Source organism: Arvicanthis niloticus, chromosome 9 (genome assembly GCF_011762505.2).
Source record: "Arvicanthis niloticus isolate mArvNil1 chromosome 9, mArvNil1.pat.X, whole genome shotgun sequence".
NCBI lineage: Eukaryota > Metazoa > Chordata > Mammalia > Rodentia > Muridae > Arvicanthis > Arvicanthis niloticus.
In genome coordinates this window covers 18,097,439-18,114,282 of record NC_047666.1, presented here as the reverse complement: position 1 = coordinate 18,114,282, position 16,844 = coordinate 18,097,439, and the positions used below count along the sequence as shown (strand labels likewise).

General features: G+C 37.5%; 1 protein-coding gene across 4 annotated transcripts in view; it reads left to right on the top strand.

Annotated features, from left to right (window-relative positions):
* Ctnna2 (catenin alpha 2) overlaps positions 1–16,844 on the top strand; it is a 1,050,408-nt gene that overhangs the window by 61,240 nt on the left and 972,324 nt on the right. For 2 of the 4 annotated variants that reach the window (XM_034511449.2, XM_034511446.2), the window contains exon 2: positions 10,095–10,193. The exons of the other annotated variants lie outside the window; for them this stretch is intronic. In XM_034511449.2, coding sequence (XP_034367340.1) covers positions 10,160–10,193 — 34 coding nt within the window. In that variant the 5' untranslated portion in view covers positions 10,095–10,159. The remainder of the gene's footprint in view (positions 1–10,094; positions 10,194–16,844) is intronic. 4 annotated transcript variants of the gene reach the window in all.

Here is a 16,844-nt window from a genome sequence, read left to right as displayed (position 1 = left end):
TACAGGAAGAGAGGGGGGGGGACACAGCAGAGGTTATTTATTTAAATTGAAATACATAATTCACAGAAAAAGAGTTTTATTCAGGTGAAGAATGATTTCATTAAAGAAACATAGGAATTTTAATTTACTAACTAGAATAGTTCTTTTATTTGAAGCCAGATATGGTAACTGTTTGAAATTAAATCCTGATGTACAGAAACCCAATAGGTAAAATACTTACACACTTAAACTATTAATTAAAAATTTCTTTTGATTTTTTTTATTAGATCTTTCATTTACACTTCAGATACCATCCCGTTTCCCCATTCCCCCCCCTTAGAAAACCCCTATCCCATGCCCCCTTTTCCTTTTTGCATTTATACATTTTTTTAAGAAATGTTAATCATAGGCTTTATAAGTTTGGTATTGTTCAATCAGAGGTGTAACCCACTACCCAACCTAGATATATCAACTATCTTTGACTGGTGGAGATACATGAACATCTGCTTCCCTGTCTCCCCCCTCTATCTCTCTTTCATCACCTAGCTTCTCCTCTCCTTCTTCTTCTCCTCTTCTTACTCCTTTTCTTCCTCTCAGTACTCCTCCCACCTTAGCTCCTCCTACACATCACCCTTCCTGTTAAAAGGAAACTTTTCTCTCAAAATACAATTAGAACATAATTATGCCTATTTGTACCAGTGAGGTACAAGATAGTCCTAATACCCAGTCCATCCTTTTGTTGACTAACCAGCACCTCTGTCATCTATCCTAACTAAAACACTTAGTTCTGAACCTGGCTTTTTCCTTGGATTTCTTTTGATTTGAATGTGTCTACTTGTCTCTATGTACACCTCATGCTTGCAGGTACCCACAAAGGCCAGAAAATGTTGTCAGATCCCAGTGAACTGGAGTTACTGAGCCATCTAATGAGAGTGCTGGGAACTAAACCCACATCTCCTTGTAAGAGCACCAAATGTTATTCATTGCTTAGCCATAGTTCCAGCCCATAAAATGTTTTTTTTTTTTTACTTTTATTTCTCAATATTGGTTGTGTGCACAGGGAAACCCGCAATCAAAATGTGTTATGCCAATGAAAGAAAACATTGGAAGATGACAAAATATACTACAAACATATAGGAGGAAAATGAAAACCAATTCAATCCTGAAATTATTTCTAGCTTGCTTGGCTTGAGAGTGTACAATTCACTTGTGCCCAGAGTGTTGGTGTGAACTGCTATCAAAGTCATGTTATATTTTGAAACGGAATTCAGTTTGGAGTTCTTATCATGATAAGTCTTTCTGAATCCAAAATTCTTACTAAAATAATATGTGAAAACAAAAATTGCTTCCTTATAATTTGCCTAAATTACTGAATACAAGAGAAAATAAGAAATGGTCAATCTGGGTTAGATTATAAATGAAAAATGAAGTATGATCTGGAGACCACATGTGTTTGTGTTATGGTACAGGGAGGACATGAGCTCACTAAAGCAGATATTTTAATATACAACTCAGGAATAAAGTCATAGTTTTGTTTCAGTTATTTTTTGAATTTAATTTTTATTTAGGTGTATGTGCAATCTTATCTGTATGCATGTCGCATGAACACTGGTCACCACAGAACCAGTAATGAGCATCAGCAGTTATGAGTCACATGACATATATGCTGAGGACCAAACTGGAATCTTTGCAAGATCAGGAAATGCTCTTAACTGCTGAGTCTTTTAAAAACTCCAATAAATCTACTTCGTTTTAAATTATGTGTTTGTGTTTTGTTTGTATGAACCTGTGAGTGCAGTGCTCTCAGGTATCAGAATAGGGCATCAGATTTCCTCGCAGCTGAAGTTGCAAGTGCTTGTGAGTTGCCCAGTGTTGATTTTGGAAATAGAGCTTGGGTTTTCTGCAAGGGTGATGTGTGGTCTTAACTGCCTACTCATTTCTGGAGATCCAGGATGAGAGGACTTTACCAGTGATTCCAGAGCTTTGTGATTTCAGGGGCTTAGGTTCATGAAGTTCTACGTTTTTAAATCTTATTTTTAAAAGTTGTTTTCATTGGTCCTCCTCTCTCTGCTTGGTATATTTTATCTCCTATTTTTGACTACTAGTGTTGTCTTGATTTTTCTAAAAGAACTTTATTCTGGTGATTCTATGTAGTTTAGGCACATCTAATCATTATCCCCATCTGCCAGTCAAAAGATATAGTAGGGCAAGTGCTGGTTGGTGCACTTGACTATACCTTAGCCTTTAACCTTTGCTAAGGCAGTGGTTTGAGAACAGGTGGGTTTGTTTTCCAAGGGCCATGAAGGTGGTACCAGGGCAGTGATTTGTGAGTGGGAAGAAGCCAAACACTAGGGACAAGCCCTCAGCTCAGATGGAGTGAGTTTTAGGCAATGAAAACTGGAAGAGACATCCAGGAACAAGGAGATTGGTAGAAATGGAGGGAGATGGCACCTGGACAGCAAAGAAAACTTTAGATGTCTGCCAAATGGTGGGAAAGGAGCCTCCCAGGCAAGTCATGAGCTACAAATACTGCCCAGAAAATGTGGTGAATTGACTTAGTGACTATCCTGGGCTGAGAGAAGAGCAGGCAAGAATAAACACAGAGAGAATATGCAGTGCAGGTATGCCACATTCTGAAGAACCAGAGGGTCAGTCTTTGAGAAGAATCATAGGGTATAAAAGGCATTCAAGGCTTTGTTTTCCACCTAATCTTTGATGCCCCGTGTCAGAAAGCTCTCTAACCACAAAGACAACATGGGGCTTTTATAGCTGCGTAATCGTGGTGTCTCTGCATAAAATGCCCTTCCTTATTCAGTGAGCCTTTTACAAAAGCTATATCTAATATCAGGGAGGTTTATAAAATGCATAGAGATTTCATTTTTAATGAAATACAGGGCTGGAGAGATAGGTCAGCAGGAGCTGTGTGAGAGGTGGATTGGGAAGAGAGGGGGCAGATATTGAGATACAAAGGGAATAAATAAAATTTTAAAATTGTACTGTTCTTTCAAGGACCTGAGATTGACTCCTAAAACCTGTGTTGGGAGTCTCACAAACACCTGAACCCAATGTCCTCTTCTGCCGTCTGTGCATACTACACCCACATGGCTATAACCCTACTCAGACACTCAGCTCAATGTATACACTCACAGACACAGACACACACACACACACAAACACACACATACACATACATGCAGGAACACACACAACATACCATCAATCATAACATCTTTAAAAAATAGTCTGTTAGATTAAGTCTCTTAGAATGAGTGTAAAATATTATCACCATTTCATCAAAGCTCTTTCAGAATTAAATCCTTGATATTTATTGTATCAAGGTATATGTTTGAAATATAGTACATTAAGAACCAGTAGGTGGAATTTGCTGATTATAACCAATAAGCAAATGAGAAGATGGTGGTAGCTACAGATCACTCTTGGAATAATTGAGCCACAGATCTTACAAGTACTTTTAAAAAAAATGTAAAAGAAAAAGAAAGTCTATCAGTTTCATTTGGGGCATATTCAGGGAAGGACATTTAAGAATAGCACAGCTGTAATTTTAACATGAAAATTTTATGTTTATTTAATAAGATAAGAGCCATTGTGGACTGATTGAACATGAATCAGTTATCTGTTTTCCAGGGAAATGTACATTGCATACTATTCCAGGTTATAAAGAAAAATTTTTATATATATATATATATATGTATATATATACATATATATGTATATATGTATATATATAGTACAATTTTATATATTATATATATTATATATATATACAGTAAAATATATATATACATATATATGTATATATATACAGTACAATTTTAAAATTTTATTTATTCCCTTTGTATCTCAATAATATATATATAATAAAAATTATATATATATATATATATATATATATATATATATATATATATATATATTCCTAACCCCAGGAGACCAGCAAGGAAGAAGATATAACAAATCTGCACTGTAAAGTGTAAATATTGCATTCATAGGCAGATATTATTTTTTCTAGATTGTATCCTATTTGGTCTATGGGGCTGGATGAAAGGACTATGTGATAAACTGTTCTGCAGTATTTTATAGTGTCACTGACAACCTCGTTTTTTCCCTCTTAAGTAATTCTCTTTTTTCTCATAAATATATTTGCATTTATTCTTTGAGAATTTGGTACATGTGTGCAGTGTTATGTGATTATATTTACTCTCTACCCTCCAAATTCTTCTCAATATTTTCTTCTTAATTTCGTGTTCTTTTGTTTTATAATCCGTAGAGTTCAATTTGTGCTGCACATGGATGTAGGGCCTCCCACTGGAGCATAGGCATTGTACCACAGGCTGTACCCCTGGAGAAAAATGGTGCTCCCTCATCAGCAGCCATCAACTGACAATAGATCCTTAACTGGTTGTGTGGCTTTGTAAGCTCCTCACCCTAAGCCATCTCTATGATATGCAGCCAAAAAAAAGAAAAAAAAAAAAAAGAAAAAAAAAAAACCAGGTTCAATAAGTTGTAAGAAAAACTGCATTGCACCACACTGCTAGGTTTTGGCTTTAACTATTACAGCATTTTAGAAGATGCTGGTCCCATTTTCCATGTCTATTTTGGAATGCTCAATAGTAGATTTATCTTGGAGATCATAGCATGTTCTTGTAATGACTCCCACGACAGCCTTTAAATTTGGTAATTTAAAGATTTTATTTTTCCGGCACATGCATTACCTTGAACATCATATTAAGAAGGGATCATTAGAAGCCACATAGTTCAATTATCTTTTGAGATCCTTATCTCCTTTGCAAGATGCACAGTAGTTAACCAGAATATTTTTTTTCAAATATCTGCAGGGACAGTTAAGTTTCTAAATCTGTTCAGAGACTGCTTATTGATCATTGATCTACCCCTATCTTTTTGTTTTCATGGCTGGATGTCAGCAAATAGGCAGACATCCTAACTGATCTTTTTTCTACTATCTTCCTTTTCTAGATTATCATCATACCTCTCCCTGAATCAAATCCCTGAACAACTTTGATCATATGACTACCTTGCTCAGAAGCCTTTGGTCATTCCATGTGGCCTACAGGATAAACCAGAGCTCATTAACTTGAAATGACCAGGCCAAAAGAGATGTCTGCATTTGGCTTCACCCATCTGAGCCTCCCAAGTTCCTCTTTGAGCTTAGTCAGGTTACCCACATTCCATGCTGTGAGGTCTTCTTTCTTGTTTGTCAGCATCTTGCTCCTGTTAATCCCTTCACCTCCATACTCTACTGATTTTTTTCCCCTCTTTTTTTAGTATGGTCCATATGTTGAGACCATCCCCCTTCTGTTATGTCATAATTCACTACAAACCTTTGCTTACACTCTGATGTCCTCCGTTTTCAATCACTCGGGTTGTACATTTTCAGCCTCATTGATTTTGTGATTAATCATAAGCTAACCTGAAGAGTTTTCATACTGTTCTATTGAATTATAATAAATCTTTTGTATTGATGTTTAATTCTTCACATTTTTAAACTTGGCTTCTTTCCACATTAATTTAATGAGATGACTTGGTGTAAAGCAGATGGTTTCCGTCTGTATTCAACCAAACTCTAGGGATTCCTGGAAACACAGCGTGGGGAAGGTAGAGTGAGTGAGACTTGTATATCTCCAGCTGCAGCCAAAACATCTCTGCTTTTATCTTTTTAGATTTTTCTATTGTGCTTCTGCCTCATTATTTTCAAGGAAAATATGGAGTCTAAACATATTTAAAAACAAGGATGTGGGGGAGAGGAATTGAAGCTTGTGTGAAGATACGTGTGTATCCTGTATGTCTCCTTGCCCTAGCTTCAAGATTAAATATGGGAATTTAACCTTTAAGTTTAAGGTTAAACAATGGGAATGGAAAGATGGTTCAGTGGGTGAGAACTTGTCCTATTGTTGAAGAGGACCTGAGTTCTGTGACTAGAACTATTTCAGATGGCTCACTACCTCCTATAGCTTAATCTCCAGGTGATCCTGTACCTTCTTCTGGACTTTGGGTATCTGTAGTTACAAATACACACCACACACACACACACACACACACACACACACACACACACACACACACAAAGTTTAATTAAACTTCTAAAGATACAAGAGCAGAGTCTGTTCTCACATCTACTGTAAAAGCCTCTACTTACATCTCTTTATAATAGAGACACTGTTATAATTATAAAAGTGTCCACTACAAGTATGTTACAAATTCTGTGGCCAAGCTGCTTGCTGGCTTCCGTGGCAGAATGTTTCACATATGGCTCATTATTTCTATGATAATTAAACATGAAGTAGGGAAATTATACTTTACTCTTTCTCTTGATCTTCACACCACAGAGCACAATCATCTTTTCTTTCAGTTTCCACCTCTTAACAAAGCATTGTACTAGTTTTTTGTTTTAGTCTTTAAAGCATGTAGCAATACTAGCTTCAGAAACTACAGATTTGATTTTTTAAAAAAGTGTCAGATGTACAAGATATGAGGTGTATGAGGGGCAGATGGCAGGACCGCTGAGATTGTAAAGGTATTTGCTGACAAGACTGACAGTTTCAGTTCATTCTCAGGGCACACCAGATGGAAGCAAAGTCAACTCCTATAAGTAGTTTTCTGAACTCCACATCTGCGTGCGCACTTGCACACACACATGTGTTTACACATGCATGTGTGCACATATGCACATGCACGGATATGCACACACTGTAAAGCACAGTTAGTTCTGTGTACGTAAGAACATACTGTTCCACATAGTCCCATTTACCAGTACTCGTTGCTAAGCTGGGAGTCCTTGTAAGTATGGCTAAAACGTGCCAGTGCTTGTTCTCAAGCTCTGTCTTCTTTAAAGACACTGTCTGCAGAAGAGTTTAGATTGAAAAGTGGAAGAACTCAAAGCCTGACCTGTATCCAGTCCGTGTCCAGCTAGCTCCCTTTAAACAGAAGCCAGAGTGAAATGGGTTAGTGGGTGGACTTGGGTTTATTTATTTCAGCAGTGTGTTCCTCAGCAGGTTCTGCCACAGACCGAAGTTCACAGAGGAACACCTCAGACTTCCGAGAACTCAAATATAGGCTCAGGATTCTTTCATGCCTGTTTACTTTCATAGTTAAAAAAACCAAATAGGTAGAGTATATTGTATGAAAGGCTATTTTAAATAAAAACAACAGAAAATAAAAAAGAAATATTATGGTTAAAAAGAAAACAAATGGGTCAAGAAGCCTTAAAAACACAAAAAGATAGTAAAATATCCCACCTGGTATGATGGCTACAGACTAAGTTATATGTGGTTGCTGCAGCAAATGCAATATTTTTTGTATCATAGAATGATGGGGAGGTTATATGTGCTAATGCACTTATGTGTGTTTTTGTGTGTGTGTGTTTGTGTGTGTGTGTGTATGTGTGTGTACAGATGTGGGCACATGCAGGAAACAAAGGTAGCATTGGGTGACTTCCTCTATACCTTTCAAGTATATTTTTTTTGCTTGCTTGCTTGCTTGCTTTTTTTGAGGCACTGAAAAGCTAGAAGCTTCAGTCTTCCACTGAAGCTGGAGCAGGTCTTACTAGACTGACTGGACAGTAAACTCTAGGAAGAGAGCCTTTTGTTTCCATTCCTTAGTAGTAGGGATATATAACACTGTGCCACAGTACCTGGCAATTGCAGGGGTGCTGGGATTCAGGTCCTTATACTCATGCACAAAGCACCTCACCCACTGAGCCATCCCCCAGTTTCCAAGGTGAGAGTTTTCCTTAATGACAAAACTTTTGAAATGATGGAGAATGGCTTCTGCTCCATGGTCTGGAAATTGCTGAATTATCCACCAGAAATTTTTAGAAACCCTTAAGCAGTGGGTACTCTTAGCACTTTCTTGTGAGACAAGTGTCTGAGAAGTATGGATGCATGGCCCAAATCCTGTCTGTTGTATTTCCACAAAATTTTGAGTTTCTGTGAGGTAATTCAGCCATTGATCTATCACAGCACCTCGTCAAGAATTACTTGAAGAAACAGGGAAGTATTGATGCCATACCCTGGAAAAAAAATTTTCAGATCAGTGTTTTCCTTTTAAATTGTGTCCAGTTACATCCAACACTTTGGAAGAAGCACTTTCAGTTTCAAAGCTATATACATGGGGAATTTCTGGTTGTTTTCTGGCAGAGATAATCTTGTGATGATATATAAGTGGCTGCTTTAATTTAACAAAATGAAAAAAAATATATTTTACAGATACACCTAATTGGAATAATGCAGTTTGTAAGGATGCTGTACCACTGTCTGTATGAGAGACTGTTTTCTAATCAATCCATACTATGAGGGGAAAGGAGCATCCACAATTCTCAGGGGCCCTGTATCTTCATGGATAACAAGAGTCCAATGCCATGATCTTTATCCAGCTTCAGGGTATTAACACTTGTTACCAGGAAGCTGTATGTATGAGGGACATGGACAGGGATAGAAGAAAGTCTTTGTATGACAAATCAATAAAGTGTCTATATGAACTGTAATAAAGCATCAGTTTTTGACTGAAAGATCTGGGCTTGAACCCTGGCAGTAGAAGTGAGACCTAGCCAAGCAGCTGACTATTGTTGAACCTCAATCACCTGATTTTTAAATACATAGGAACCATGACTGTCTCTTAGGACAGCTGTGAGAACAACACGAAGAGGTTAGTGAGAGGCTAGACACATAAGGTCTGTGCTATTCTATCAGACTTGCTTTTCTGTAACTAGACAGTTTCTATACTGGGCTTACTTAGGAGTGACTGGCTGGAGTTTTCTTTCTTTCTTTCTTTCTTTTTTTTTTTTTTTAAATCAAGCACAGGAGGAAAGTTTGTCACCATTTGTCTCTGAACACAATTTCAAGTTATAAGCAGCATTTGTCAGCAGTGGTCATCTTAGTGTAGTAAGTCACCAATGAAGAGATATTGAAGCCATGAGTTCTCTTGCTTTGCTAATATCCAGTCATGTATCTGAAGAGAGGAAACACCTTAACAAAAAGAAGTAACTGTACTTCTACGGGAAATAGTTTTCTCACATTCTTTAGTGTCACTATTACTTCAATGTATAACAGTCTGAAGAGTCAGTAATCTATGTATGTGCTTTCAGTTTTACTTATATATCTCTTGTTTAGAGAATACATTTTGAATTATTCATTTAAAAATAGTACAAGAAAGTAAAATTCCTTCTTTAGTTTTACTTTAGTTGGGTCTCATGCTGGTCAGAGATTAAGTATTAGAGCATTTTAAATTATGTTTAGCAGCAATATGTTTATTTATAGATGGTATCATGCAATTTTAGAGTAGTTTTCTCCTAAATCTTGAACTTCTACCTTCACTGAGCATCAAGTCTATTGTAAAACTCCTAGTTATTTATACAGTTCATGTACAAGGCCCTGTGCATCTAACATTGCTTTTAAATAAATTGTAGAGGTCTGAGAGATCATTCAACAATTAAGAACATGTATTGTATGCGAAGATTGCCTGAGGTTTGTTCTCAGTCTCCACACTGCCACACATAACTTCAGCTCCAGGGCATCTGATGCCCTGTCTGGCCTCTGCAGTCAATGCGTGCATGCACTCACACCACACAGATACACAGACCCCCCCCCCCACACACAGAGTTACTTTTTATTCAGATCTTAAATATAAATTGCATTATATTATTCACAAATATAGAAGTCCAGAGATGGTTTAACAAATTTAGTTACTTTATTATGTAACATTTATAAAAATAAACACCTATTGAAAGTTTGTAATGTAATTTCCAGTTTAGTATGAACCCATGTCCCTGAAAGTGAGAGTATGGAAGTCAGCAACCATGTCTTCATGTGGGATCTGTGTCTTTAAGCTTGTACCTGTGTGTTATTTTACTTTTTGTTCTCAATGAAGTTCAATTTGTGTTTTTTTTTAGGGGATAACCACAGTTCACTTGCTTTAAGTATGTATTAGATAGTACACAGTTATTAGGCCAATCTAAACATTCTTATAACTGGACTTGAAAAAAACTATATATTCATGTTTTCATCATTACTTGTCACCCAGGACAGGTTTTGGAGTGTTTCATGCCTCCTTTATTTAGTTAAGCATATTTGTTTTTGCAGAGGCCGTGAGACCAGTTAGCATTCAAGTCCGAAGGCTCATAGCTCCAGTGCCAGGAGATTTTATTATGACAGATATTCACTCAAGCTACACATATACAGGTAAATAAAAATAAAATCTAAATAAAATAAAAATGTTCTGGCTTGACAAAACGGTGTGCTAGCTAACTGTATGCCAACTTGACTGGAGTATTTGGGAAGAAGTACCCATCACTGAGTCGATGCCCCCATCAGATTGTCTGTCGTCTGGGAAAGGCTGTATTGAACTTTCTCAATTAGTGATGGGTGTGGATGGCATTGCCCCTTCCCCAAGTGGGCCATTGCCACCCCTGGGCAAGAGGTCCTCGCTATAAGAAAGCAACCTGAACATTTCTGAAAGCCAAGCCAGTAAGCAGTACTGCTTTATGGCCTCCATATCAGTATCAGCCCCTGCCTCTAGGTTCCTGTCCTGTTTCAGTTCCTGCCCTGATTCCCTTCAATGATGGATTGTGATGAGAAACTGTACTCAAAACTAAACTCTCTCCTTCCCAAGTTGCTTTTAATCATGCTGTTTAGCATAGCGATAGAAACACTAACTAAGATAAATGACGAAGAAGATCACGGTGAACCTCATTAATGCATGCTATTAATATGTGTTACAAATAACAAGTAATTAGCAACTAGGGAGGATAACACAATATCATTTGCGGAAAATTTATTTTTATTAATTCTAAATTGTTATAGGAGGTGTATGTTTTATTTTAAAATACTGATTACTTTAGAGTTTTAAAACAACAATAATATTTTTTTCTCCCCATGTAATCACCAGATCTACGTAGGACACATGTGCAGCAGGAAGTGGCCTTTAAAGGTGTTGCCAGCTCAGCAGGACTTTCCATGTGTTTATGGGAATTTTGCTTCACGCCATCACTCTAAGCTGAAAATGTTTGCTGTTTGAAAGGGGGAGAAACTCAGTTTAATGCAGTCCCTATGTTTCAGAAAATCATTATGTCCTTTTCTTCTAACACTGTTTTGTTTTAAAATATTTGTTTTTCCATTTATTTATATGTAAATATGTGTAAGAGTGCAGCACACATTCTTAACCATGGAGCTATCTCCAAACCCCTAATACATTTTACATGATAAATTTCCACCTATTTAGTTGTTTGCATGGTTCATCTTAATTGTCTACTTAACTACATTTGGAATCACCTAGAAAATACACCTCTGGGCATTCCAGTCAGGGTTTTGTTTTCTAGAGTTTTAACTGAAGAAGAAAGACCAAGCCTGAATGCAGGTAGCACCTAGAGTCCCAGATTGAATAAGAAAAAAAAATGGAAGAAGGTAGCAGAGTCCAGCATCTTTTATCTTCTTCCAGACTTCAGATGAGAATGATCATCTTGGTGGTTTGAATAGAGATGGCCCGCATAGACTCAGGTGTTTGAATGTTTGGCCATTAGGGAATGGCACTACAGGAGGTATAACCATGTTAGAATAGTGTGGCCTTGTTGGAGGAAGTGTACCACTGTGAGAGCAGGCTTTGGCTGCCTACAATTCAAGATGTAAAACTCCCAGCTCCTTCTCCAGAGCTCTGTCTGCTTTCCTGCTTCTGTGCTTCCCATCATGGGGACAATGGACTAAACCTCTGAAACTGTAATCCAGCCTCAGTTAAATGGTTTCCTTTAGAAGAGTTGCCGAGGTCACGGTGTCTCTTCACAGCAATAAAACCCAAACTAAGACAGCAACTCAAGTTCCTGGCTGTGACCCAGGAGTCAAAATTAAATTGTCCTTAAGTTGCTTTTATTAGGTGTTCCTTGACAGCAATGAGGAAAGTAACTAGAGGAGTAAATGTTAACTGAAGAACATTTGCAAATTACACAGGCATACTCGGTACATACATGTCACCACCTTCATTGAGGTACATACATGTCACCACCTTCATTGAGGGATAACCTTCCAGGTGTGTGCAGCTGTCATGTGGGATGTCTTGTGTAGAACAGTGTGTGCTGTATCCAGCCTTTGGATAACAGCTAAGAACTGCTAACCACAAGCTGTCCCGAAGTTGAGCAGTAACTTTACTAGCTCCGGGATGGGCGGTGAGTATGTGGTTAATTATTTTGTCTCCTGTTTACATTTCCTTTTTTTCTTTTCTTGTTAACATGCGTAATCTCATTAATTGCGTAACAACATTGCTTGTTTTGTAAGATTCAGCAATCCCTTTTGCAGCACATAGTCTTCCATTTTATGCTTTGACAAGTTATTCTGACCTTCCTACTTAGAAGATATTTCACCACTTTTTTTCTGTATATATTTGTCTTCTTATATAGGAATATAATTTAGTCTGAAGTTTTAATGTTTTTTTATATTCTAGTTTATGATTCATTCCAATTTTTTTCTTTAAATAAAGTAAAAACAATTATTTTATGAGTATCAAATTTGCAAGTAGCATTTATGTTCTCTCTTTTCTTTCAGGCCATACGCCCTCTCTCTTTTGCCTCCCACAGGCTCTACAGGCAGTACAATCCTGATCCTGGTCTCTGGGTTGGATTGCTATGGTCTGGGAGGTGATTGCCGAATCTGTACATTGTGTCTTGATTGCTACAGCTTTACATTTAGCCTCCACACTTTTCTTCCTGAGTATCTATTCTGCCTTATGGACACTAGCTGTCTATTTCCTTCTGTTCAGTCACTTCGTATATAAGTGCTTGCCATGTAAAAGATGTGTATCTCAACATTTCCAAAAGCATCCTGTCAGGCTCTGCCTCTCAACTATCCCTGCTGCCACTGGCAGTGGATTTGCAAATTCTATCAGAGTTGACATTACTGCTCGTACTATACTCTATAACTTTCTTTCCTCCCTCCTCTGCTTTTAATTGTTTTTCTCCAGATTTTATGTCACAATCTGGCAATAACCCAGGTTACATTTCATATGCAGTAATGCTGTGTGTCTTGAGGCCTTGGAAACTGGGAATGCAGCTCACTATTAAGATGCACACTTAAGGTGCACAGACCTTGGTTCAATTCTCATCAGTTGTCATTTACTTTCCTGGATCTCTGTCACGGCTACCAGATTGTTCATTATTTCCTAAGATCTTATCAAAAAGAGGTTGTAGGGCATATTGAAAACCTGGCCTCTATCAGTGGGATAGGTTAAACGTTCCTCCTTCTCTCCTTTTGCCATTGATATTAAATATTGGTAGTGCTTTGTTTCTGTAACAGAAGTCTATTTGTGTAGATTACACTTAGGCTGCATAGTTGCCTCTTCTTGAGAACTAAGAAAAGCCACTGATGGTAGAAACCAATGTAAGGAAGCTGCTCCTTTGATGTTTTTGGACTTTATCAGTGACTCAAGAAAGGTGAGAGGAGTCTGAACTGGCCAGGTAGTCAGAAGATACCCATCATGGCAACTTCCATCTTGATATCAAAGGTAGGACACTTTGATCAAAAGCCTCAGGGTTTTGTCACCTTCTAAATTTTCATTAAGTATCTTTGTTTCACCTGTGAGTTTGTCAAGTTCCAATCTCTGTAACTACAGCATGAATCCCAAGAATTGTTAAAAATACATTTAAAAAAAAAATTCAGAAAGCAAAGAAATGCACACAGTACTGCATTGAACTTAGTTCGGCTTGACTCACTCTTCTGCTTCAAAGGGGCTTCACTTAATAAAGTAGGAAAAAATAAAATTTTAGGTTACTTCTTGCCCAGCAAGGTTGATACAGGAACAAACACCTTGTTTAATTGTTAGGTGTTGTTCTTTTCATAGAGAATATATTTTAAAAGATATTATCATTTTTTTGTAAATATGCTGGAGAGATTTGGACATGGGCACCAGTGAAATATCTTCTAAACAGATTTCAAGGAAAATCTTTAGAATGCTATTGATTTTAGATAAATTTCATTGGTTGAAGTTATTTCACTATTGTCTGTGTGTGTGTGTGTGTGTATTTCCAAATTCTTTCTTAAAATATTTATTTTTATTTCTGTGTGCACACACATGCCCATGTATGTGTGCTCACACATGTGGCTGCATGCAGGTATCTGTAGAAGCCAGAAGAGGAATCAGATCAAATTCCTTTGAGCTAGAACAGGTAGTTGTGAGCTTTCAGTTTTGGAAATTGAACTCCTATCTTCTTCCATAGCAGCAAGTGCTATTACGTACTGAGCCATCAAACCAGTCCCAGAAATTTCAGTGAATGAAGCTGAGTCAAGAATGTCAAAAAATTCATAAGTAGAAGGCAAGGGAAAGCAGGGCCTAGCATCACTGTCAACAATTAAACTGTATTTCATCTTAAATCAGTATCATAAAGACAGCGGTGGCCAAAATGTATCTATTTCTTTTTTTTTTTTTTAGTTTAGATCTTACTTTATTGTACTATTGAATGATATGTTGTGTCGAACTATATATGTTTTTCAAAGATGTGCACACTCGAATCCTCAGAACTCATGGATATTTTAATTTCTGTGGCAAAAGGAAATCCTGTGGGCAGGGAGACTTCTGAATTCCCAAGTCTGTTCAGCAATCCTTAAAAGCACAGGTGTTTTCTAATTATGGTCAGAAGGAGACAGTAGGACATAAGAGTGAAGAGCAAGATGTGGTGGGAAAAGTATTCTACCTGCAGCACAGGCCTTGAGTGGTGAGGGAACTGTGAGGCAGAGACTGCAGGGATCTAACAGGCTGGGAGTGCTCCTCAACTATGGTGTGCAGATGGCCCTGTGACCTGATCTCAATTCAGCCAGCACACCCAGCAAGAAAGGATCAGGCTTTCCATTGCTGTGTCCAAAAGGAAATACAACTCCAAACTTCGATTTGGATCTGGACAGGAGACTCATGTCAGACCCATGAACAGTGAGAGAGTAGGTTCTTGTGGGTCACTTCAGCAGGTTCATACTGATTTGTTACAGCTGTGATAGAAAACAAATAGGCAATATAATTATTTCTACTTTTAAATTGTCAGAGATGACAAAAGAGAAATATAATCATGGGACTCTAAATGAATCGTTTTCAATGTGTAAAAGAACAAAGAGTTATCTAACCTCTGTAATTTGAACTCAGTGATTTTTTTTTTCTATAATGCTGTTTTCTGGTGAATGGACAAATTGCTATTGGTCTGCATGTGTGGGAGACAAATAGAGTATTGAATTGAAGTTAAAATTCACTTAGAGCTTCGCTTTTAATGTGGCTTTGATTTTGTCTTCGTGTTTACTTGTCCATAAAAGGAATGATGTTTAATGTATTGTTGGGATCTTCCTTGGTTCTTTGTTTGATGTTTGTTTGAGTATTGAGCTAGGTCCTTGCATTTAGCTCTGTCTGACCTTTCTGTGTCAAGCTCCCAAACAGTGTAGTTATACTGGACTCATATTTGGTTAGCATCTTGATAGGCCCTCTAAAAGCAATTAGCTGTTATAGCTTCTCACATTTTTGCCAAGATGAATATATTCCAAAATGAATGATCATGGAAATCAAGTCTTGCAATATCTAGGAATTTTTTTTATCATTTTCCACAAGTATAAAATATTAAAAGTCCACATTTATCTTTTCCTTCTTCTTCACCTAAAATCATCCAATCATTTCTATGCACAACATCTTTAACCAAAAAGTGTTTTACTTTTATTTGTGTATGTGTGTACACTTGTGGTTCATGTAACCTTGAAGGGTATGGAACTGGAGTGACTGGACATTGTAAGTTGCCTGACATGGATGCGGGGGACAAAACTTTGGTCTTCTGGAAAAACAGCAGGGTCTCTTAATTTCTGAGCCATTTCTCCAGTCTTCTCTCCCCATCCACCAAAAAGAAATAACAAATAAGTAAAACTAAAGAGAAAGAGGAGAAGACCCATCAGAATTGTAGCTGTTGGTCAGGGAAGTAGCATAGCTCTTTGTTATCAGGAATATAAAGAGAAGGCTGATAGCAGAGCAGAGTGGTGGGTGTGCACAGTAAAGTGCAAGGAAATAGTAGTGCCATAGGTATTTATCATGGTGATCTGATTCCTTTCCAGGCAAAAGTGTCAAGCAGTCTTGTCCTCTAAATAGATTCCTCTTATTATTTTAAGTAACATGTTACATTAGCTTACACCTTTTGTATCTTGAAAACTGACCTGTGCAGCTAAGATTTAGAGGAGCACTTAGTGTAGTTTCTTTTCTCTGTATGTAAACATTGAACCAATAGAGGACAGGTAGACAGGCAGATGATAAGGAAAGCATCCCACACAGATAGTACCTACAGTGCGTTTCTGAGTGGTTAAATAGCATCAAGGCAATGAACTGCTGTGCTGTCTCTAGACACTTAACTGAGGATACATTTTTAAAGCTGAGAGTGCCTCAGTTTTTTTAATGTGTAGTGGGAATTACTATTGATCGTCTTATCTTCATCAATATGTGGTGTGTAAGAAACTCAACCAAGTGATCAGTAACACTAGCTATTTCCTTTGTTTCCAGATATTTTCAAACACGCTAAGACGTAGAGAGTTGCTTATATCACATAGTATTTCCATTTCTATTTAATTACCAAATTCCCATCATAGGCATGCAAGATTCACCCAACACTGCAACATGTAAAATATCCACCTGTGGCTCTGTACTTAGTGAAGCAGCTGAACTTACTTTTATATGCTATAAGAAGTGTATCTGAAAGGGTGGATGCAGGGATCAGAGAGATGGTTCAATAGTTAAGAACACTTGCCATTCTTCCAGGTAACCTAGGCTCTATTCCCAGCACCCACATGGACACTCAAAACCCCCAATAATTACAGTTCCAGTGAATCAATTTGCTGATG